Source organism: Osmerus mordax, chromosome 17 (assembly GCF_038355195.1).
Source record: "Osmerus mordax isolate fOsmMor3 chromosome 17, fOsmMor3.pri, whole genome shotgun sequence".
Lineage (NCBI taxonomy): Eukaryota > Metazoa > Chordata > Actinopteri > Osmeriformes > Osmeridae > Osmerus > Osmerus mordax.
In genome coordinates this window covers 11,210,359-11,235,384 of record NC_090066.1, presented here as the reverse complement: position 1 = coordinate 11,235,384, position 25,026 = coordinate 11,210,359, and the positions used below count along the sequence as shown (strand labels likewise).

The window sequence follows — 25,026 nt, the reverse complement described above, 5'->3', positions numbered from 1 at the left end:
GGTATTATTTATTTATTCGAATTTGGATGGGTAGTTAATAACACATTATTCTGTGGTGTGGCGAACTTAAAACTTGTTTCCATGTCCACTTTACAGGATCTTTAATAGTGCTCATTAATATTTATCCTGGAAAAGCATGTTTTCTACAACAGTACTTTTAATGTTATTAGCAGGAGAAATAAAGGTGTTGGCATAGTAACAATGTCACAATGCATGATGTCCATTTTCATTGGAATTTCATAATAAACCACATCATGTTGTTTCTTGCCTCATGGTTTAATGAAATTGTACACCTTGTTTTGTGATAGAGTATGTGTGTTTTTGTGTATGTGTTTATTTGACAACTCAAAGACAGCCCTGCAAGGACAACCAACAGACAATTTCTCCTTGTGTCAAGTTTCACAACCGCTAACAGGAGGTGGTCAGAGGTCTCAGGTCACATGACCTTGGTGACGGGGCACTTGTTGGCCTCATCCAGGAAAAGGGTCTGGTACATGTGGTTGTAGAAGTCAGGGTGGTACAGGCAGGCCCGGCCGCAGTCTGGACTGAAGTTGACCTCTAGGATCTGAGGCTTCATCACACGTTCACCTGGAGGGGGATTCAGGGATTAGTCATGGTCTCACAACAAGTGATGTATGGGTCATCATGCCCTTTTACATGAAAGGGCTTCTGGATTGTGGAAGTTTATGGAAAGTACATTGCTGTGGCATTCAGGAGTTATTACAAATTACTGAAACTAGTGACCACCATTGCTGGCATGCCTGCAATGGTGTCACACAGGCAACATTAATGTGGTCCTACATGTACATTAACACCAGTCATGCCGGTAACTCTAATCTGACCACTTTTTTCAGTAACGAGTAATCTAACGCGTTACTATTTCCAAACCAGTAATCAGATTAAAGTTACTTGTCCAAGTCACTGTGCATTACTATTTTGTCATTAATAGTAAAATATATATTTAATTTCTTCTTGCGTTTCTGGGATTGAAGTCATGTAGCCTATGCGACAATGAAGTCACGTTTTCAGCATGAGGGTCACGTCACGTGTATATATACATAGACCTACCACTCCCTCCCAGTGACCGAGTCGCCACTTTCCTCAAGCTCCTTTGCTCCGGTGCTATCTCGATTGTATTATATGTGACAAATAAGAAAAACAAATAACATTAATAAACTATTACATGAACAAATGCAACGAACCGCAACTAAATCCATGTTTTTTCTAAAAGTAATGGTTCGCAAATGATGTAATTTTTACTGTACTTGTTTTTTTATCGTTTTTTTTGTTTCCCCCAAGTAGGCCTACGACTTGAGTCATTTTCCAAGTGCGTTCTTAGGTCAACATTTCAAAAGAAACTCTTGTCTATAAATCAACATTAGCCTAGACATGTATCTTGCCTCTCATCGGCTAAGTTAGTGGAGATGTTTGGAGACAATCGAAGTACCACGCAGCGACACAAACAACAATGGAGGAGGAGAGAGAGATGCGCATTTTCGAGTTGGAAATACAATCACTATTTTGAGTATTTGTCAGCTAAAGATGGTGAACCATCTAGCCCGACTCCCTCACCGCTCAGGTGGCTGAGCGGTGAGGGAGTCGGGCTAGTAATCCGAAGGTCGCCAGTTCGACTCTCGGTCATGCCAACTGACGTTGTGTCCTTGGGCAAGACACTTCACCCTACTTGCCTCGGGGGAATGTCCCTGTACTTACTGTAAGTCGCTCTGGATAAGAGCGTCTGCTAAATGACTAAATGTAAGTCTCTCTACACATGTTATAGTAGGCGTTCTCTGATCTGTTCATGTTTTAGGCCTGAAAAAAGAAACATGGACCTGGGATAGGGAACCTTTTTAAAAACTTGGCTTTATTTATAGAGACAGACAGAGAGAGGAACAGATATGCAGGAAAAATAAATTCCTTTGGGGGTATTGAATGCAGTCTTGCCTAAATATGTGGAAGCAGATGGTAACAAGATAATTTATTCAGTGTCTTTGTAACACTTAATTACATTTGATGTAATTCCATTGTCAGTCCTTTTATATAATGTGCTGTTTGATATCTTGCTCTGTAAATTGACTACTGTGACTAAGAGAATGGCAGGAAACATCAGGAAACAAAAGGAAAATTACTTTCAACTGTTTGACAAGATGCTTCAATAAAAGTCTAATTACCTGCTGTTAAAGTAAGACAGTCACTTCTTACCTCCAATTACGAGGCTAGATCTTAAAGTCAGGCAGGATACCTTCTTGGAGACTGTAAAAAGTTTGGTGAATGTGCGGGGGGATATTTAACTCAAAGTCATATGTAGGTCCATGTTTAGAACTGTATTTGATCTGTTAGTGGGTTAGTGAGATGCAATGGTAAATTATGTTTACATTACATTTACATTTAGTCATTTAGCAGATGCTCTTATCCAGAACGACTTACAGTAAGTACAGGGACATTCCCCCGAGGCAAGTAGGGTGAAGTGCCTTGCCCAAGGACACAACGTCATTTGGCACGGCCGGGTATCGAACCGGTAACCTTCAGATTACTAGCCCGACACCCTAACCACTCAGCCACCTGACTCCACATGTTTGTTATATTATTAGATTATTCTGTTTTGTTTTTGTTTATATTCTGTTATCATGTTTTGTGGCATGTTGTAAACTGAGGAGCTTACTGTTTAATGGCATGAGAGAGGGAGATAAACAATTTTCTCAAGTTTTTAAACAGATGTTGGGCCAGTTGGTTGAATGTGCAAATGTCCTGGGCTTCTGGGTTAGTTCTTGCCATGAGCTAGACTTTTGTGCTTCTTTGCTCTTTGCTTAAGTCCCATTTGGTGTGAAAGGAGAGTATGCCACATAACATCCTAACAAAGACAAGCAGAGGAGCAGATCAACATAGATCCGCAGACTTCAAATTTGATTCTCTGTGATTTATTGTGGAGTATCAGTTGTGGAACGAGGAAGTCACCCTCTTATCTGCTGTTCTTGTAGGAGACCCACTGACGTGCATTTGTTTATTTGTTGAGACGGGGGTAGGGAGGATGATAGGATGATGTCAGTCGGTGGCCGGAAAAATGCACGACAATTAAAAGTGTTGACTTGGTTTATTAGAACAATATCGGATCACGTAATAATATGTAGAATTTCTGTATACAAGAGGCTTGTGTCTTGGTGCGGTCAAGTGGGCATACATTGAGGCCTGTCACCGTACGGATCATTTAGAATAGGAATGCACTATGTCCAGACACTTGGGAGATAGTAAGAAGAAAACATGTCTAAATGGTACTTACGTGAGTTATGACGTTATCACCTGTTGGTCTGTTATACGATACCATGGGATGTACTATGCTTGACCTTGTAAGGAAACGTTCTGTGGACCCTATATTTGTACTGTCCATCCATTATATAAAGGACGTTTACGAGACATGTTCTTTACTCAGGCTGACCACCAGGGACGGACTGGGAGTAAAAATAGGCCCTGGACTTTGATCCAGACCGGCACACCCGAACCGGCCCCCATATACGCCACCACAGCTGCCCTGCCTATGTATGCACATCCTGTGTTTGAAGTGATGCTAGTTAGGGAGTTCCACACTTAATGCAAGCCCGCAGACCAGAGTTTTTTGGCCTTTATTTGAGCGCAAAATAGTTTTTTGAGCTTAATGTAAAATAAACATAGCCGTTTTTTCAATTGGTAAAACCTTGTCTCTTTTTTAGCACCAACCTTACGTTTCTTAGCCTGGTTTTCTATCGTTATATAGTCTCTACTGGCTAGCTTTCGATCCGTCAGTGTCACTGTTGTGTGTAAGCGAGACAAAGGGGGCAGGGCTAAGAGCTGCATAGACGTTCATTTGGAATAGACCGGCCTGGGGGAAAGGGGGGGCCGGCCAACCGTGTCGCTCAATCTTCTGCCGACATTATTATTAGTACTTAGTTCAATTATAAGGCAAGCGGCCTTCCAGCCCAGAAGTTGTTCGGCCCACCGGGAATTCTCCCGGTGCTCCCGATGGCAAGTCCGCTACTGCTGACCACTCTGCCGTGGACATGTCACATGATCTGAGCTCGTCTAATAAACAACGTTAACCCTTTTCATTGTTGTGCATCCTTTACATTTACATTTAGTCATTTAGCAGACGCTCTTATCCAGAGCGACTTACAGTAAGTACAGGGACATTCCCCCTGAGGCAAGTAGGGTGAAGTCCCTTGCCCAAGGACACAACGTCATTTGGCACGGCCGGGAATCGAACTGGCAACCTTCAGATTACTAGCCCGCTTCCCTCACCACTCAGCCACCTGACACCCAATCCTTCCGGCCTGCCTTCTGACAGAAATCCATCTTATCACGTAACCAGTCAGGAGGGAGTGGTTAGATGAGTGAAGCACAGAGATCACAAACGTCCTTAAATACAATTAATAGGTCAGTACAATTATAGTTTTAAAATGTGCCTTACAAGGCGCAGCAAATGTGTGAGTACGTAACTCATACAAGTCTGTTGATGCATATTTGGGTGTGCTTTGCCTTCGGCAAGGGCACAACCTTTGTTCTCTCACATATATATTATTATTATTATTTTTATTCTTTTTGCCCCCCTAAAACTCAGTCAATATTTGGCCTACATAGACAACGTAGGTGTCAAATGTTTCGTCTTGGTAGCGATTGAGTTGCTTCTATTGGAATTTACGTTCCGTTGCATGGTTTGGGCTTCAGTTAAGTTTTTGTGGCGAAAAGTGAAGCTAACGGTGGCTAATTTGCTAGCCACAGTCACTGACGTTACTAACGTCACTGCGTCACTAACGTCACGAAAACACGCGTGACTACCTTTGCCAGAACATTCGTTTAGCATCTGTTAACTTGGGGATAGCTAGGCTAACTATAGCTTTACTGCAAGGCAGCTGCAGAAATGCCACAAGAAAAGAGGCCAGGGTGATAACTATTTACTCATTTTACTTTGTGATATGACACACAATTGTGATGTGTAATGTACAATATAACCTGATATTATTAAGGAAATACATCTACTTTCGGAAACAGTAGTCTACTATTTCACTGAAGTATTAGCATCATGACATTAGCCTGTGTTGCCCGGGCAACACATACTACAGTGGTCTATGATGTATCTGTTTTCAATCGTTAAAATAAACATTCCTCACATATACATTTTCGTTGTAGGATTTATTATGACATTAGATTACAAGTAAACGATTTGTGGGTGAAATTATCATTACCTGTGGTTTCAATCCAGTGTATCACTGCAACGCTGTAGCCTACGCGAGACACTACAAAAACATCTACACAGCTGTAGGAAGTCAAACGGCGACAGAACATGTTCGGCACTCCCCTTACTTAAATCAAAAGTCTATCTAACTACTAACCTTAACTTCATTGCCACAGCCTAAACTTTGTCAATCTGTTCATGAAAATAATTAATTTCAGCCTAAACCGTACAACGGAACGTTAAATCCAATTCAACCAACGCAATCGCTACCAAGACGAACACAGCAGTAGTCTAGTACTGTACCGTAGTAGTAGAATTTACCGGGGCAGCTTCTCCACACAGGGCTATATCGCATTTTGCGTTGTTACTGACAATGATCGCTACCAGTGTGTTTTTATGAATGAGCGATTTTCCACTAAATAAATGTCAAGCTTATTTACGTTTTGGGGGGCATATTGTCAGTTAGCAGATAGTACTGTTTGAATCGCGATTCTATCTTCTGCCGGTAACGTCGTAGAATAATCTTCAAAGGGGGTTCTTTATTAATGAATGAATGCAATATGAGTAGGCTAAATGCCTGAAAATATCATGAGAAGGGAAAAACTTAAAAGGACGTTTAAGTCATAGAGATTAGGTCAATTTTTACACCGGTCTGCCAAATGTATTCGTTTTGATTCAGCCTGTCAGCTGCCTCTTGCAGGGGAAATGAGAAGACATCATATTTCATTCTACACTTCACTCGTATTTTCAGTTGTAAATGAGCAGCAAAAAAAAGATGCTTTTAAATCTATGTAATCTTTATAAATAATAAGTAGGCCCGATGCATTTTTATATAAAATATACAGACCCCTGTGCAACCCGACCCAAGCAAGCACACCCTACAATTTCCCCAGAAATTGTATCCTCTCTAGTTCCTTCTTAATGTCTCAGAGTCTGGACAGCCGTCACATTTCTATACATGGACTGAACATTTCTATACATGGACTGATGGGCCTCACTGTATGAACTCTTGACTGGAGAAAGAGACAAGTCTCTCTTATACAAAAACTCTGCATATCAGAGGATAACATTGAACATTGTCAGCATAGTCAGATAGCAGCCATTTGGACACAAATACCCTTCTTTTTGTTGTAAGAATCGCAGTGGCATGCTCACCTGACTCCGCGATGCCCCATTTGAGCATCAGGTCCACGGCGTAGATGGCCCTGGAGGATGGGTAGGGGCAGATGCCATACGGAGCTGGCCGCGATGATGCCACCTGGAACAGCTCGCCGAAGGCCTTGAACACCTCCCCCTGGGAGTAAGGAAGGGAGGGAACGGGGGAGGGAATGAGGCATGGGACAGATATGAGAGCAAGAAAGAGATAGAAACCATAGCACCAAAGAAACTGGATATGGTCAAAGGCCTAAAACCCCGCTAATCTGTTTCCAGTCAACCCAAGCATACTAAATGTGGACCTGTGAAAAGCAGCAAAAGAAAATATATTTTGAAACCACGCTATCACTAATGTGTCCAACTGTCAAAGGTTGGAGAGCTATAGCCGTGGTCAGAAGGTTACTGCGCCCAGACATCCACAGATTAACTAATACCAAGAAGTGCAGTGTGTTCTGTAATTAATTTACTTCACATTACACTTATTTCACATTACTTTAAACATACTTTCTACTATCCGAAACAACTTACAAATGTACAATTTACTAATTCTGTCCTCTGACCTTCATGTCTGAGACATGTTGTGACTGACTATGTACTATAGGTTATAATGCCTATAAATAGGGAAGAGGGCCAAGGCCAGGGATTTATTGTCTGACCATTTGTTTTTGTCTGTAAACAAAATCAGAGAATGGTGCCACAAGTAAAGAAACAACACATTCCCATGTCTTAGTTTAGTAGGAAAAGAGGGATATTGCCAGAGGTTAGAAGGAGAAAACTAAGAACAAGAGCCAGGGAAAATAGCTTGTTCTCCTTTTTTATCACTTTGGGAATAACCATGTCCTCAAACAAAGGAGAAAAGGGAACACTGAGAGCAGGTCGGGTTGACATTGGACAGATAGGGAGCTCGTGCACAAGACAAATCATGGAAAGGGGAACGAACTGTGGGAAGACTGGGTCTTAGAAGTCTCTGGCTTTTTTTGTATTCTTGTATCAACGGCTGCTTTGCTGAATAAACCATCAAGCTGCCTTGATTTTGAAAGATATTCCACTCGGAGTTCTCTCTTGACCAAAAAACACTTTGCTACTGTCACCATGTGTTTGAACTGGTCAATTACGTTGTCTGTGTGTATAGACAATTATTTTAACCTAGAAACTAAACCGAAAGTCACACTTCCCGTGGAAACATAGAAACCATTCTTCCAGAAGATAAGATAAGCAGACTATTGCTTGATATTTGCATGATTACCAAAAATGTGTTTCTACATAATAAAATAACATATCAATGATTTTATTTGCTAAGCTCAGCAGACAGCTAAACCAAATACAAATTTACTCTGAAATATCCAATCACAAACTGTTTATCATGTTATTAGAGACAGCCTTTACCCAGTGTCGCATAGTGACCTGCCAGGTTACTTTGACATTTAACCAGAGGGCATGTTTATCTAAAAGATAAGAGTCGTCTCCACACACAACGTTCCAGGATGCTATCCTAAGTGTCACCCTACATGTTATTACTGTGGCTAACCCTTGCGTTTGTTCATCTGTTCTCCATTTCCACGTGACCTCAAATGCTCTGGCATACTCACATTACTGCTGCAAGCTGTTATTAAACACAACCAAGTGTCAGTCGCTTGTGACCCGTGTTACTTGGTAGTCTTCAGAACTACAGACTCAACGAACCAGGGAGTCAAATTGACCTCAATAGTGTTGAGAGTTAAATATGCATATTTACCTCCACATCCTTCCATGGGTACTGTGGATACTGTTTCTCAAACATGGGTATGAATTCATCGTAGTGTACCTTGGCAAAAAGGAATAATAAAAAGAGGGGCATCATGTATGGCAATTTCACATGAATTTAAACTGGATTTATTCCCTCATGTCTGTGTGTATAAATACGCTATCAAAATCATTTATTTTCAAACCGTCCTTCTGGCTGACTTGTTTGCTTTGCTTGCATGTTGTACCTGCTTGAGTTGCACCCCTTGTGTGTAGTTCATCACAGTGAAGTGTTTCTGATAGTCATCAAAATGGTCCAGAGAAAAAGGCCTGTGTGAGGTGGAAAGAGAGAGATATAGGGAGGAAGGGGAGAGTAAAAAAAGGTTAGTGGGAAAGAGCAGGGGTAGAGGAAGAGATAAAATGCATAAATGAAGCAATTGGGGGGCAATTGGGGGTGGGGGGCAGGGTGTCACCCTGCCCCCCACCTCTTATATGCTAGAATCTGGAGCTGTTGAACGGAGTCTCTACTTGATGGGTCTTTGATATGCAGAGTTTCTGTATACATGAGGCTTGTGTCTTCCTGAGGTCAAGAGGTCATACAGTGAGGCCCCTTACAGAACGAATATAGACGTTCAATGCACTATGTCCAGACTCTTGGGAGCCAGTAAGGAGGAAACATGTATAAACAGGACTTACATGAGTTACGATGACATCACCTGTTTGCCTGTTATACTGTATCCATGTACTGATCATGCTAGACCATGTAAGGAAACAATTCTGTACATTCTATGTTTGAACATGTCCAGCTAATGTATATAAGAACGTCTGGGAGACAGTTGCCCCACGCTGACCACTCTGCCGTGGACGGTCACAAGATCTGAGCTCGTCTAAATAAACCAAGTGAACCCTTTTCATTGTCGTGCATCCTTCCGGCCTGCCTTCTGACAGAAATATTCATTTTATAAGGTCTGGTAATGGCAGAATTCTGAAGACACTGTTTCCTGGAGAGACCAGATGCTAAAAAAAATCCAGGGCACTCCTTTAAATATCGAAGCTGAAGATAGGTTGGGCATTAGAACTTGCGAGATGCTATTTGGGTGTGCGCTACTTTTGATCCCGTCTGATTCATGGCCAGGTGGTTTTGTGTTAGTGTCTTATGTTTGTGTGTCGATGATGGTTACGTTGGTATAAAGTTTTGTACAGCCAGTCAATCATTCAATATATACATTGGATACTTTCTTCTCCTCAATGGATGTCTGATTAGGAAAAGGTAATTCAGCTGCTTTTCCATTAAAACATTCCCAAAAACTCATTAACTCGTAAAGTGTCTGTAAAGCAGAACTGAAAATGAGTTGAAAGTTCATCACACCACAGAAGAATGTAACATAATTGTTACATATCTGTTGGATTAGAATGTCTTGGATTTTCTGTTTTGTTAAGTTTCTGTCATGTCACACTGAAGGGCCTGTGTTCATAAAATGAATCAGGGGGTCTGTGGGAAAGCAGGGGGATGTTAGCCACAGGCAGTGATTGGGGGTTGTACATTGGAAACACAAAAGGCTGGGTTGTTGGTGTCGTGGTTTATTTATTATAGGGCAGGTAGGCAGAAATGTGGGGTACTCAGAAGAAAGGCCTAGTCCTGAACTAGTGTCAAGTAAGGAATGTGGTAGATGGGGTTTTGGAAGGTTGATAAGAGGACAACAGCAGAAATGGTGCCAGAGTCAAGAGAATGTTCTCAAAGGAGAAAGGGGGGCCATTGAGAGTTGGCAGTTTATGGGACTGTTGTGTGTGCGTATCTCAAGTGAGGCTGTTATGGGTTCAGGAGTTAGAAAACATGGCTCCCTAGGACAGTAAAAAGGGAAGTTGCCAAGGGTTAACAGCTGGCGAACACTCAGAGTTGAAGGCCTTGTATTTGGGTTACCTCTGATTCTGGGATCTATGTTCACCCATGGGAAGGAGTAAGGACCAAGAGTGGCAGATCAAGCTGACCTAGCCAGAGAAGTGAAGAGACACATATGGAGGTCTCATTAAAAGTGACGCATATTAGATGGGGAGAAGGGTTGAAGTAGGGTCTGAGGACAGGGAACCTAGAGAGGGGTTTTTGAGCGGACATTAGAGATAATGAGTGTGCAAGCATGTTGGCTTTATCGAAGACAGGTTGGACTTGGCCAACGTGGGAATAAACATCTAAAACATTTGGAAACAATATTATGCAGGGCGGGAGATTTTCCTCATATCAGGCTATATACCGGTAATGGGTTTTATGTGGTATGTAATTGCTTTTTGTGTCGTTCCTGTATCATTTGCTGCATTGCTGAATAAACCATCAAGCCACCTTGACTCTGAAAGATATTCCGTCTCCGAGTCTATTTTTGATACAAATCCTTCTGAAGTAAAAACCCTACATTGGCTAAGAACATGTGTAAACATGTATAGAAAGACTGCGGAAAACATAGTCTAAGGAAACAGATTCGTAATCTGATTTTCAGATATAGGCATTTATCAATCACTTGGACAGCTTTGAAAATAGGAAAACCCAAGTCTCCCTACAATATTCCAGGGCGCTCCGCAAATAGCTAAGTTTGAAGACAGTTGGCCATCAGAAGCTGTGAGATGCTGTTTTGGTGTTTCCTAGGCCGGATGGTTTTTCTGGTTGGTTGTGTGTAATTGTTGTGTCTGTATAATAAATGTTTGTTTGAAAGACATTCAACCGTTTTATAGCTATTTGATTCTCAGATTTCTGCCACCGCACATCACAGCTGACATATTGTATTAGAGGGACCTCCTACACTGTAAGGAAAGAGACTTGAGCTGTTGTATTGTAGTATTGGCATACTAATATATACTATATAATTACAGGTTTGAATCAGTGTTAGGATTACAATTACATTAAGGGTTGGTGTTAGGAGTTAAAGAAAGTTTTAGGGTTAGGGGTTAGGGAATACTGGATTTTTAATGGAACAGAATGTTTTAAGTTCCCAATAGCCACGCAGACTTTGTTTGTGTTGACCTGTTGGCAAAACGCAGCCAGAAGACGTTGTAGGCGTAGAGTCTGAGGGGCTGCACCGAGTGCAGCAGCAGCATGTAGCGCACGTCAAACTTCACCATCCCCACTTCCTCCCTGTGAAACAGCACGGGGTCCTCCAAGTACTTACACACCACCTGTGAAATAGACGGGTAGAGGGGCAGCCAGTTAGTCAGTCAGCCAACAAGCCATCTAACCAGAGAGTCATAGCTTTAACTACCGTATTTCTTTGATTAAACACGGCGGCGTTTATTACACAATGTGAATTTTTGGTGTGGCATTTATTCAAGGGCAGCGTTTATTCGAGGGCGGCGTTTAATTAGTAAGAGAGATTTAGTGATTTGTAGCTGCAGCGTGGCCATAGCTAAACAAAGAATAGACAAGGAGGTCAAACACAAAGCCTAGTGTAAAATTGAAGCCGCACGTTCTGATCTGAAGCAGCATGCCGAAACGTTCTTACACTTTAGCTTTCAAACAGAAAGCTGTGCAGTGCACTCACCAGCAGCAACAGATCTGTAGCGGCAAACTTGGGGTTGATGAAAAGCGAATTTGCGAGTGTCGAAGTCAGCTACCTTCAAATTTTTTGGGTGCAACGTTTAATCGAGGGCGGCGTTTATTACACAATGTTCATTTTTGGTGCAGCGTTTATTCGAGGGCGGCGTTTATTTGAGGGCAGCGTTTAATCGAAGAAATACGCTACATTAACCACTGATTCATTATGGATTACAACAAATGATTTCTATATTACTTTTACACTTTGTTTTGATTGTTCTAAATATATTGAACAATGTTTGATCTCATGAGGACATGACCCGTAAATGTCCAAGTCCCAAAAGCAGAATAATAGGAAACCACAAATTTCACAATGACTTTGCCCAGACAAACCAAATCACCTGTGTATTAGTCAGATGGCTGAGCGGTTAGGGAATCGGGCTAGTAATCAGAAGGTTGCTGGTGCGATTCCCGGCTGTGAAAAATGACGTTGTGTCCTTGGTCATGGCACTTCACCCTACTTGCCTCGGGGGAATGTCCCTGTACTTACTGTAAGTCGCTCTGGATAAGAGCGTCTGCTAAATGACTAAATGTTGTAAATGCTTTCTTGTTAAGCTGTCTATGACTTATGCTTCTTGTATAATTGATCACAACTGTCATCCTCTCAAAGACGGGACGGGCCAGTCTGCCACTGCCTGCACTTTGTCTTGCACAGTGCTAATTCCCTCCCGCCCCACTCTGTGTCCCAAAAAAGTCACCTGCCGCTGCATAAAATGGCACTTATCCGGGTGGAGTTTCAGCCCTGCTTCCCGGATCCTCTCCAGCACGCGCCGTAATGACAACAGGGCGGCATCGAAAGAGGCTCCATGTGCCAAGATGTCGTCCAGATAAACCAGGCACTCCTGGCGTGGGATGCCAGTCAACACCTGATCCATCAGTCTGGCAAAGGAAGCAGGGGCGTTGCACAATCCAGAACTGAGGACCTTAAACTGCCAGAGCCCACGTCCAGTGCAAAAGGCAGTCTTTGGTCGGGCAGATGGGGCGAGAGGCATCTGGTAATAGCCAGAGTGAAGGTCCAGGGAGGAAAACCAGGCAGAGCCTGAGACTAAGTCCAGAGACTCATCCACGCGGGGTGGTGGATATGAGTCTTTCCTAGTTACCCCATTCAGTGGCCTGTAGTCAGAGCAGAGGCGCCACTCACGATTCTTTTTGGGGACCATGACCACTGCAGCTTCCCAGGGGCTATCTGGCTCAATGATGCCTGCCTGTAGCATGTTCCCGACAGCTTTGTCACACGCCTCTTGCCGTGCCAGCGGAAGCCGGCGGGGACGGCACTTTATCGGGCGGGCGTCCCCGGTGTCAATCTCATGCTCCACCAGCTGTGTCCGCCCAACGTCATCCTCCCTCAGTGCAAAGCTGTCTTTAAACTCCACTAACAGCCGCCACAGTTCTCCATCCAGATTTTCGTGATGTCAGAACGCGTTGTCTCCTCCTCCGTCTGGGACAGCAGGGACGGAGACGAGCAGCCCATGCTGTTGGGGGCTGGCACTGCCAGCAGGGGTGGAGGGGAGTTGGTTGCTGTCACCTCTGTCTCCAGCTGAGAGGGAGGCGACTGAACAGCAATGCTGTGGGCGTGGAGGGGTTGCCTGTTAGGGGAACACGCACCCTTGATGTCGTGAGGGGTTTTGGGGAAAAGTGGGTGTGGCCTGCGGCTCTGCCGTGCCAACTTCTCGTGCCGGCAAAGTAATGGGTGCAGCAACTGGGGGTGTCACGGCCGACAACGCGATGACAGGCCAGTCCTGAAACCTCAGCGTGCCTCTGCCCAGGTCCATCTGACAGCTGGTCTTCAAGAAATCCAGTCCTAGTATGCACGGGTCCTGCACGCTTGCCACCCACACTGGGTGGCGGACAGCTTTTCCCCCCACAGTCAGTGTCATTTCTCCCCTGCCTTTCATGGGTGCCAGCCCGCCCGTGACTGTGCGCAGCTGCACAGTGGTGGGCTCTAACTGAGTCCAGCCTGGCACCACATCAGGTCTTACCAGCGTCACTGTGGACCCCGTGTCCACCAGAGCAGAGCAGGGAACCCCCTCTACGGTCACTGGGACGTGACAAAAGTCCCCAACACAAGTCCACCCCACCACTACCACAGGCTCCGTGGGGATGTTGTCGTCTGCTTCTGGGGGGAGTGGGCCCTGACTCCCCCGTCCGTGCTGTCGGGCCCTTCCTGCAGACGACGAAGAGGATGGGGCTGGGGTCCGCACAGCCTCCCCTATGCGGACCCCATGTCGTTTCCCGGACCCTTGGGTGCTTTTGGGCACTGCCTGAGGAGATGACCAGGCTGGCCACACCCCCAACACACCCTGGGTGATGTGTGCGGGGTACGGGTTGACTGGATAGACATAGCCCGTATTAGTTCCGTCAGCTCAGATGCCCATGCTGGCTTTTCCAGGCCAGCGTTGGTGCCCACTGCCACTGTTGTTAAGGGCATGCTCTCACTGTGGCTACCTCCAGCTGGCGCACCCCACACAAACTCCCTCTCCACTGCCAACTCCAATGCAGCCTGCAGAGATCGAGGGTGCTCCAGCTGCACGTGCACACGCAGCTCAGTGGGGGACAGAGCTCTGACGAACTGGTCTCTTGCCAGCTCGCTCTGCACATCAGGTGGCATGTGTGCGTATGCCCGCCGAGTGAGGCTCTCAATGTCATTTGCTAATGCCCGCAGGGGCTCCCCTGGGAGTCTGTACCTGTTGCTGAGTTCATTTTTCAGCAGGCCAGGCTGCACACATTGTCCAAAGCGCCTCTTTAATGCAGCCACCAAAGCCCCATAATCATGCCTGTCCTCTGGGCTAACCAACAAAAGGCATTTTAATGCATCGTCTGTGAGGCACATAGCAAGCTGCAGGGATTTCTCTCTTTCCGTTCACTCCCCCGCGTGAGCCAGCAACTCAAACTGTGCATGGAAGGCCTCCCAATCTGACTTACCCCCGTACTTGGGTGTTTTCACTGAGGACCATGTACTACGGGCGCCGCCATGATTGACGTTGTTACAGTCACAGTCCGCCCCTCCCCCTCTCTGCGGATGCTCTGCGTGGGACTTTGACATTGCACCTGCAGCCATGCCAGCCTCCAAAGCCATCCTCGCAGCCGAATCCCGTATCTGAGATCTTGCCTGTTCCATCCTTTGAAACTCCTCAGACCATCGGGCAAGACCACTGTCTCCCTCCTCCTTAACTTTCACGCCAGAAAAGTCCTCCTTACGCGATAACGAACTTGTCTCCCGAGCTCACTTGAAGTGGAATAATATCACACTGTTGTAATTATGAAAGATGAAGAATGAGTATGGATTATATGATTGAAATATGACTTTTAATCACTTTTATACCTTTATATGTTACACTACTGAAAAAGGCTGATGCAAAACGATTGACTGTTTAGTATTTCCCCTAAGATATAGAAGGAAAATTAAGCCCAAAAATGTTAATCTGGATGATTGGGGCTGGGTGTGAGAGAAGGCTATGTGATCAGGCTTCTACTATAGAAAAACTACAAAACCCAGCAGTAATGAGGCGATTTTACAACCCACGGCCCGGAGCCCAGTGTGACTGGCCGTCAAGGTCAGAGCGGGTCTACAAAAAATAGATGATATCTCTATGCACCTGTAATCTGAAGCCTTTAGAGAGAGAGACCAATAGAGTGTAAAATTAATTATGCATTTCTGATCAACAATATTGTACCCAATAGCAAATTTACAGAACTGATAAGGTTTTGATATAAAATAGTATGTCCGGAGAAGATTTCTCAGTCTGATTCTGAATCTGGCTCAAGTTTGAAAGGAATCACCCTGTTTGTATTGGATTCTGATTAAACACTTAAACACTTTGCATCAAACTCTGGAAGTTTCTGTGCTGTTTCAAACTTAGAGAAATTAACCCAAGGACTTAGTACTTAGATTTTCTTCATCACACTCACTTTAGTTAAAGTTTACTTCTGACACCAATTGTAGCGATCTCAGTCACTACGCAGAGAGGTTTTTCTGGAATGATCACTTTATTACTTCACATCAATGCATGTAAATCACTGCTACTAAACCGTGAGCACGAAGAGGCTCATCAACCAGAAACACATCAACTTATTCAGGTGTCCCCACCCCCCGGCTACTCTACCAGCCCCCTGCACTTAAAATACTTAAAATACAAATGTGAGCAAAGGCAGCAATCGCTATCGAATCAACAGACATGTGCAATTTAGCTAGCCTGGGGAAGAATACAAACAACGAAAATCACCAGTTAACTTAATTTAAATTAGCAAGAACTATAGACTAATACAATAACAGGCTTAAATGAACTGACAACATAAGTTATACGACTTACAGTTCTCAAGGACGCACACACGCAATCTCAACTGCGGTGTGAAGCGTGTGTCCGTGCTATTCTCCGACATGCACTCTAACAATCACTGCTGATAGACGGACAAAAAATTTTTACAGCCCTATTTCTGATACCGTGGCGGCAGAAATTTAGAAAAATCAACATAGAGGAAACACTGCAACTGCCCATCATTCTGTATTTGTTGTCCAAATCCTCTGAGACACTCCATTTGGGTATACCAGACATTTGAACCTTGCAGATCTGAAAAGATACTGTGATTATTTCTTGAACTTATATTTGGTAACTGACTTGATTGACTTGGTACTTTCACCGTAATACAAGTTACCTAAGACGGACTTATTCAGTGGTTAATACCAAGGAATAGTCTGTCCCACACTTAAACAAAATACAATTTATATTTATTATTTTTTGTGTAGAGAATTTAAATAGAGACTAGGAAAGAGTCAGCCAGCCTTCAACTGGGCTGATCCCCTATATTGCTGAACAGTGACACTTCTAACCACAGCTGTCATCGCTCTTGATATGGTTTATCCTTCCTGAAACACTCTTGTCTTTGAAGAGTCGAAGTGTTGAGATTATCTCTCCAATTAGAAGGTAGATAAAAACTGATAAACCCAGAACCTAAATTGATAGACCGTTCCTGAAGAGACAGAGACCTTTCTTCTCTAGTTTCCTGATTTGTGAGATCCAACTGGAATGCATATGTACACACACTGGCACAAACACTACATGGTAATCTTTCATAGCACATCTTTTACAGAGAACACCACTACAGGAACGCGTCTGCTGAGTAGCTGTGGACCCAGTCTCACTGAGTCGTCAGCCCTTCAAACTGCTCTGAAGTGCAGGTTTACGAGGTTTAAAGAGATTAAAGAGTACTTGATAGGTGTCTTGTATGAGGTGTGAGCAGCCTGCCTCGCTGAGAAAGGGTCGTCTAGGAGTTGGGGGGAAGGAGGGTGTTGACGGGCCGCCGACACAAAGAAAGGATCAATATCAGGGGAACAATCTATTCTTCACAACACTGTAATTCAAATGTAAATTGCACTGATGTAACATCAAAGATGAGAGGGAAACCATTGTCTATTCAGACAGTACCTCTGCACTGGGAGATACAGTCAAGCTCTTAATGTGTCATGAACAAGTTGACCGCTGTCCTGGAGTCACTTCTGATAGTGAGTGACAGATAAAACTCCACCAGATGCCATAGTACGAACCAGATAACTGAAAACATAGTGGCTTCTCACATCTTAACACTTCGTATAAGTATACATAACCAAAAACTAATGTCATAAAACTAAGTAAAATGATTACCTATTACCCATTTAACTGTGCTCAATTGTGATGTTCATTTTCACAATGAATTATTTTTTTAACAGATGCTTTTATCCAAAAAAAAATCAAAAGTAAGTGAAGCAGACAATAAAGGACTAGATTTGCAGTAATAAGCATTAGTGCTTAGTTCAATGGAAAAGTCTATTTGACAACAGTGTTAGATGGTTCAAACAATTCATGCATTATTTTGAAGAAAGAATTGAGAATGATTTGGAATTGATTTCCTTTGATGTCACAGGCTTTAGTAGATCTCTAGCACAGATTTCTATCACAGAGCATTGTACAGTTACAGCTCAGCCTTTTATAGCCCTAATTCACATGACTGTGACATTTTGCAGCTTTAAATGCTTGCTATTCTGACCATGGCTCTTAACTTTGTGGGAGTTAAACCCCCACTCGAAGGGCTCAGAAAACATTCGAGAGACTTGTCTTCAATTCAGTAAAGTAGGCATTGTGCATAGCAGGGTACAGCAAAGCAGGAAGCGTGCAAAAGTATCACTTCACAACAGTTTATATGCTTGCAGAAGGGTGTTTCCCCCTCCCATATCCAATTACAAGACAGTAATCAATGTCACTGTCATTGTATAAGAGAGGCTTCTCTCCTTATGATGTCAAGAGGTCATATAGTGAGGTCTCTTCCAGTCCAGATATAGGACACAACTGTACAGAGTAACGATGTTGTCAGATGTTGTCTTTCAAGTGTACAACTTGCTGACCACATGATGTGCCTTGTAAGGACACATTCTGTGTAAACTATATTTGTACTGGTCTATTCATTGTATAAAAGGATTTTTGTGATCCATGTGCCACACTCATCTAACCACTCTGTCATGGATGGTTACATGATCCAGCCTCATTCTAATAAACAAAGTCAACACTTAATTGTCGTGCAACTTTCCGGGCACCGACTGACATCATCCTATCAATAATCACACAGGTATAGATATTAGAATTTCTCCAACACTTCTCATCCAATCTCTGTATTTGATCCAGTCACTTGACATGACATTTTCTCTATTATCAATAGAGAACTCAATAACATAAGTACTTATGTTATTGTCATGACCTTCCAGTTATTCAGTTCGACTCATGTCCAAACTCATAACCTTGCACAACCCTCACTAGGACACAGATCAGTCTCGTGCAATGCATCTGAATCATATACAGTAAGGGCATGTGGTTTCCACAGTTCTTAAACTGTTCTTATGCATCTTTGCTTTACTGTAGCTGCACCATGGGTGAGCTGTATACAGTGGAGTACAGTATGCTCTAAAAAGAGATGTTTTAACTTTGACATTACACATATGAAATTTGCGTGCCAGCATATTTGCTTGTCCATATAATTTACAGCACTGACACTGTATGTCATCATCATCACATCATCCCTGATGAAGTGGCCCATGTATTTTGCTTTAGCAACTACTTTCAGCTCTTGCCCTGACAAGTAAAAGGAGGGGAGGCATAACTTCCTGTCATCTTTAGTTCTGGCAATCATTACAACACTCTTTTTTACATTGAATTTGATATCATACTGTAGTCCATAGTTTGAGCAGACTCTAAGCAGTTGCTGTAGGCCAGCACTATATGGAGACATAACAACTAAATCATCTGCATACATCAGATGATTAATACACATATCCCCCACCATACAGCCAGTCTTACACACTTCTAATGCCCTAGAGAGGTCATCCATATACAGATTAAAAAGAACAGGTGACAGGTCTTAAATTAAGTAAAAAAGTACAATAGTTAAACTTATTCTAAGAACTAAACTAAAACTCTTAAAGGGAATGTGAGATGAGGCTCTGATTGGTTTATTGCACGTTACGCCCAAACCACACCCATTAGTAATGTAGCTACTTCAGACCAAACCATTTTAGATTTGCGCCAGGCGCAAAGTCATTTATCCCGCCGGTATAATAGCAACAGCGCCAGAGTCCTGCCCACAAAGTTACTTGTGCTTTGTGTTTTGATACTTGGGTTTCAGACCGTTAAAATAGGGCCCCTAGTGATTGTGACTAACATTAACATGTACGAAATCAACCAACCAGCATGTCCCACCTTGGGTGTGCTTTCCCTCTGTCTGATGATGTAGTCCAGGTTGTTGGTGATGTGCGTGTCCAATCCACGAGCCAGATTCCAGGGCTTACAAATCCAATGGTTATCCTCTCCCCTATAAAGAATGCACATACACACAGACACAGTGTGCAGTAAAACTGCAGTAAAAAATACAGCAGAAGATCAAGGAGTGTTAAATTAGACCGTTTTTTGGTGGGTAGGGTCAAGGAACAAATTGCTCCCAACATATTCAAACAAACAACAAATTCCAGACCTCTCTTGTCTCTGCTGGTAATGTCTGATGAACTGGGGCAGCTCTGTCTGGAGGTTGAATGTCTCTGGCAGCCACTCGGCCCCCTGGCCCCCCCGGGCCCTCCTTGACACTGCTGCAAGGCAGTCCTTCACCGTGACGATCGTCTCACATGGAAACTGGTTGATCAAGACGTGCGGTTTCTCCTCACTCAGCCTCCTGTTGGGGACAAGGACCACCAAGCTCAGGGCTTGCCTGTGTTTGTCTACATGTCCACAAATCTTTGGAATAAACTTACGAAACACATTAACTGTGATCTTAAGTGAAGCCATTAGTGTCCAAATACTTTTTCTGTCCAAATGCTTGCAGTATATCTCTTGTTTTTTAAGGGGGCTCAACCTGGATGTCAGTGACACATATGTGCATATGGATTAAAGGGGAGATTGACTGGGTTTTTGGGGTATTGCACACTGTTCCTTAAGGTCTCCGAATAGGGTATGTATACGCCAATACGCTATCTAGCTGTTCTTGCATTCCTTGCAAATCAGCGTTAGTAAAAAGCAGATGAGCTAGAGTCTAACTAACATTGACTAGACGGGCATGGCTGATGTTTGTCTAGCGTAGAAGATCCCTGTGCAGTTCGACCCTCGACACATTTGCGCGAACCATTTCACCAAGGACGGTTTTGAAAACCTGGGACAAAGCTGTAAAAGAGGTGCGTTCCAACCTTACGTCCATCACAACCGCAAGCTGTAGTATGATTTTGTCGGTAACAGTTATTAGCAATGCTAACATATCCTGTATCTAGCACCTGCCTTTCTCCAGTTATTTCAAATAAATAATCTAGACAGGCGTTAGCAATAGGCTAGACTGCTATTCATTTTCTGGCTATTTTTTCGGAAGCTTCCCTTCTAATGCCGACTACAGCTAGTCTAGCTCTAGTCATTTGCTGAGTAAGGTAGAGCTATGTTGATGTGTTTAGAAACGTATTTAGCATTCTACCTATGCTAGATACAGGAGACGTTAGCATTGCTAATAGGCTAACTGTTAGTTACTTACAGCTTGCGTTTGTGATGAGCATATGGTTGGAACAGCACCTCTTTTCAGCAACAGCAGCTTAGCAAATTGTTCTTTAAATTGTCCAAGGTTTTCATTCAAAGCTGTCTTTGGTGAAATGGTTCGAGCAAATGAATAAATGAGTGTCGAACTTCACAGGGATCTTCTCATAGAAAGATATCAGCCATGCCCATCGAGTGTCTGGTTCCTTGGGAAGATTATGAAAAGTGTCAGCATTCCCAGTAGCCTGGAACACTGCATTTACGATGGTCCATTTTCAATATACTTTAAAAACTTTCAAACTTTCTCCTTTGTTGTTCGCGTGGAAGTACACAGAGCAGCGCGCAGCTAAACTAGTGTCTGAGATCCTGGGCCAGAACACCAGAGTGCTGGTCTGTATGTAAATGTTGGGGCGTGACAAAGGTGAGGTGGAATTTGTGACGTCACAAATACAGCTTTTTCAAAACCGATCGTTTTACAGCTGCAGTTTCGAGTTGTGAGATTTAGATAGGAAAGAGGTGTCAATGGACTTTGAGGTTCAGTGTATGCCCATTTTACCCACCGAACTGTCGTTATTAAACTATGACAAGGTAAAATCGGTTTCGCAATCAATGACCCCTTTAAGTATTTTTTGAACAAACCGAACAGTTTGTTCAGTTGTGTTACGTCCCCAGGGCTCCATGTTTCTGTGTCCGTATGACTGTTTGTGGTTTGTATGGGGGGGGGGTCTTTTTCCTTTAGGTTTGGGCAAGATGGCTTCTGAAGCTAGTTGCAGTGGCTGGCTGATTGGTCGAATCCCCGGATCAGTGCGCTGCTATGCTAGTGCCCCCCTCGTCAGTGGCTGCAGCTGTGATGTGCCTTATTTAACCCTCAGTGGCTGACCAGCAAAGGAGCTTGGCTGACTGCTGTCTCTATTGTTCTGTGTGCTGCTTTCTGACATTTGGGGGTCTGTATCTGTCATTTGTACTTGCATCTTTGGTAACATTGTTCATTATTATTTGGGTTAACACCCTTCTGCTTTTGTTTCCAGGGGGAAAGGGGAAAGCCACGTGCTTTAGGCAAGAGGCCCCGGGGCTTACACTACCCGCAGGATAACCTTATTGTCTATATACACAAGGTAAGACCTGGGGCCTGTACTACGAATCAAGATCGACATGCTCTGGATCACTTTCAGTTACCCGGCTACGCGAAGCGTAACAATCGCAATAAGTGGTATCACGACGGCGGTTATCAACTTTCTAACTCAACCCAGATCTTTCCAATCTAGAGACGTGCTCGTTCACATAAAGGGGCGGTGTTTGCACCGTATGTCCAATCGCAAACATGGACAAAACAAGAGCCGCACATTTCACGCAGGAGGAGACGACAATAATCTTCCAAACTTTGTCTACTCCTCCTGCGTGAAATATTGTAATACAAACATATCAGGAATACAGACATATAATACAGACAAAAATCAGCAAAGTCGCTGCTGCCAAGCTGGCAGAAAATGGCAGACGCTGTAAATGTGTAAGCTACATGACTTATTGATATATTGTGCCCCAGGCACAAGATGTGACCATAATTACACGTGTGCATTCCATAACGTTAAACTTTTGTTGCTGTATTATTTTACTTGCAACCCTGGCAGTGGCAAACGATCGTGGGAGCAAAATTATATAAAACCATAATTCAAAACGGTAAGTAGCAGTAGGCAATACTTGCACATATTTTAAGGCCAACAAGTACAAGGCTGAATTGCCTGAGTCAGTCCCTTTTGTAGGATATTGGTATAGCTACAAAGGGCCTATAGAACAATGAAATTGCTTGCAGCCAACAGGAAGAAACATAAGACAAAGAAAACTGGGGGGGGCCTCCTCCACAGGACTTCACTCCTGCTGAGGAGCTGGCCCTCTATCAGGGTCGCCCCATGATGGAAGGAGTGGAAGGGGACATTTCTTCAGACCCTGGTGGCAGCAGCTCGGAAACCCAAGCATATGTATGTTTCAAGTAATCTATGTGACCATGTTCATTCAACAATTATTTATTAATATTGTAGGAGTGAAATGTATTACTGTTCTCTGCAGTGACAGGAAATACAGTGGTGTTGCTGCCACCACCCACTGTTGTCCCTTTGTGCCATACAGAGGTAACAGTGAAACTAATAGTCATACGCCAGTATGTATGCCATATGTGGTTGCTGAATATTGATCAAATATGCCATTTACTTTCTCAAGTGGAGTTCCTAGATGATCAGGAAACTGTGTCTGCCTGCTCAGAGAGCATTTTGGGGGTACACATTTGAGTTTTATTTACCACTTGCAACACAGATGGTGAGAGTGTGTGAACGTGTGGCTGTGATTGAAGTGTCTGTAATGACTTGCTAATGGTGGTGGTCTGAACATGAGACACAAGTCCTTACAGTGCTAATTTCAAATATGACTCAATTGATTAAATTGCTATGGTGTTAAACTCAGCAGGAAGAGGAACGTCTTCCTCCCCCTGAGCCTAGGCCCTCCACTTCAAGGCCAAGACAAAGACACAAATTATAAGCAATGAACCTTGAAACACAGTAGTCAAATGGACACCTTCAACTTTCTCCAAGTGTGCCTTGCAAAGGGACAATGTTCTTTATTTGTTTCAGGTTGGAGCAGACAATGCGAGGGCCCTGTAGAAAAGAACCCTGGAGCTCGATATAGAGTATAAGAGGCTCGATATAGAGTATAAGAGGCTTTTAATTAAAACAACAAGGCTGGCTTTTCTGTGTTCCTATAGGAAGGGAGAACACATAAGGATGTATTTGTTAAACGTTTTTCTACGTTTTGATATTTTTATACCTTTTTGTGGCTTTTTTGTGTGCATTTTGAGTCTTTTGTGGGGGTTTTCACCATTTCTTTCTTTTAATGTCCTATTTATTCTTTTTTTTAAATGCTATAAAAGTGAATGAAACATCCAAATTCAATGAAAGTAGTGAAATGATGATTTATTTAACTTTTGAAGAGCATTGTATGGTACCATACACACTTATTTTTGGTTTGAAATGTTTTGGTTGAAAGAAACACACATTTCTGATATGGAAATGATTAGGAAAAGGCGCAAAGCAACCCAAGGACAACAGAATGGGTTAAGGGGAGACACCCCAGTGAATAGGGATAGCATATGAACATGAAACCTCCCCAGTTGATAACTAATATTAGGTCAAATATTGTTTTCATTACTAGTTTCCTGTAAATGTATGTTTAAATGAGCAAATGATGCATGAAGTTGTAAAATATGATATAATGTGCATACATTTCCAGAACGGAAATCAGAACATTGCATGAAGACAGAATGAAAATCCTTGTTTCATTTTGTCAACATATTAGAGTCCAAAGTTTTTACAAAGGGCACTTTGGACATCTCTTTTTCATCACTCCATTAATCAGAGTATGGTGGCAACAGCAATTGAAGAAAATCCTTTGCAAATTGCGCGGCAGACCGTGTTCTTGCTCAGGTTCTCCGCATCACCCACACTATAAAAGTAGGTAGCGAAATAACGTAACGGTATATATAGTCTGTGGGACTGTGAGCGCCCGGCTTCGATGTGTCGCATTGGCAACATACGGCTGAAGCTGGCAATGATACGTAATTCCCTCTGCTGAGAATCTATATCTTTCATAAAGATACTCACGAGGGAATGCGAAAGGGTTTTGTCGGTCTCAAAATGTTCTGGCTCTTCTGAGCGCACCTCTCACTATCCGCGCACCAAGCTCCACAGGATCTTCTATGAACAGTGACGGCATTATCCTCAAGAATGAGTTAGTGGGCGGGGCTTTTATACCGGTTGATCTCTGATCTCCAACTTAACCTGCTCCCGACCAGGTTAGCCGTTCAGCATGTGTTACCATGGCGACCTACCCCGGTAACAAGTGATCCACCGTCGTAGTACAGACAACCCTGGGTTGAACCTGAAGTTACCTCGCTAACGGCAAATCTTGATTCGTAGTACAGGCCCCAGGTTAGCCGTTCAGCATGTGTTACCATGGCGATCTATCCCGGTAACAAGTGATCCTCCGTCGTAGTACAGAAAACCCTGGGTTGAACCTGAAGTTAACTCGCTAACGCCAAATCTTGATTCGTAGTACAGGCCCCTGGGCCGACCAACCCCTGTATTTTGGGTAGAACGCCAGACCTACGGTGCTAGTTAGGGAAATACTGTGATGAGGTAGGGATAGAGACTGCTGTTTTTCTTTCTTTGTTTTGGTTGTGCCCAGCCCCTTTTTCCCTGCACATTTCTTTAACAGTAAATAAAACACTGTTAAACGATAGTTGGCCTTGCTTCCCTTGTTTTTACACCACGACCTTTACATATCCTACCATCCGGTCC

At 43.4% G+C, this 25,026-nt stretch overlaps 1 protein-coding gene across 1 annotated transcript in view; it reads right to left on the bottom strand.

Moving 5' to 3' along the window:
* Window positions 1-257: 257 nt before the first annotated feature.
* Window positions 258-25,026, bottom strand: part of ttll12 (tubulin tyrosine ligase-like family, member 12) — a 37,333-nt gene continuing 12,564 nt past the window's right edge. The window contains exons 8-14 of the mRNA XM_067254028.1: window positions 19,650-19,844; window positions 19,379-19,490; window positions 11,091-11,242; window positions 8,329-8,410; window positions 8,094-8,162; window positions 6,359-6,497; window positions 258-588 (exon numbers count right to left, since the gene is read on the bottom strand). Coding sequence (XP_067110129.1) covers window positions 437-588; window positions 6,359-6,497; window positions 8,094-8,162; window positions 8,329-8,410; window positions 11,091-11,242; window positions 19,379-19,490; window positions 19,650-19,844 — 901 coding nt within the window. The 3' untranslated portion in view covers window positions 258-436. The remainder of the gene's footprint in view (window positions 589-6,358; window positions 6,498-8,093; window positions 8,163-8,328; window positions 8,411-11,090; window positions 11,243-19,378; window positions 19,491-19,649; window positions 19,845-25,026) is intronic.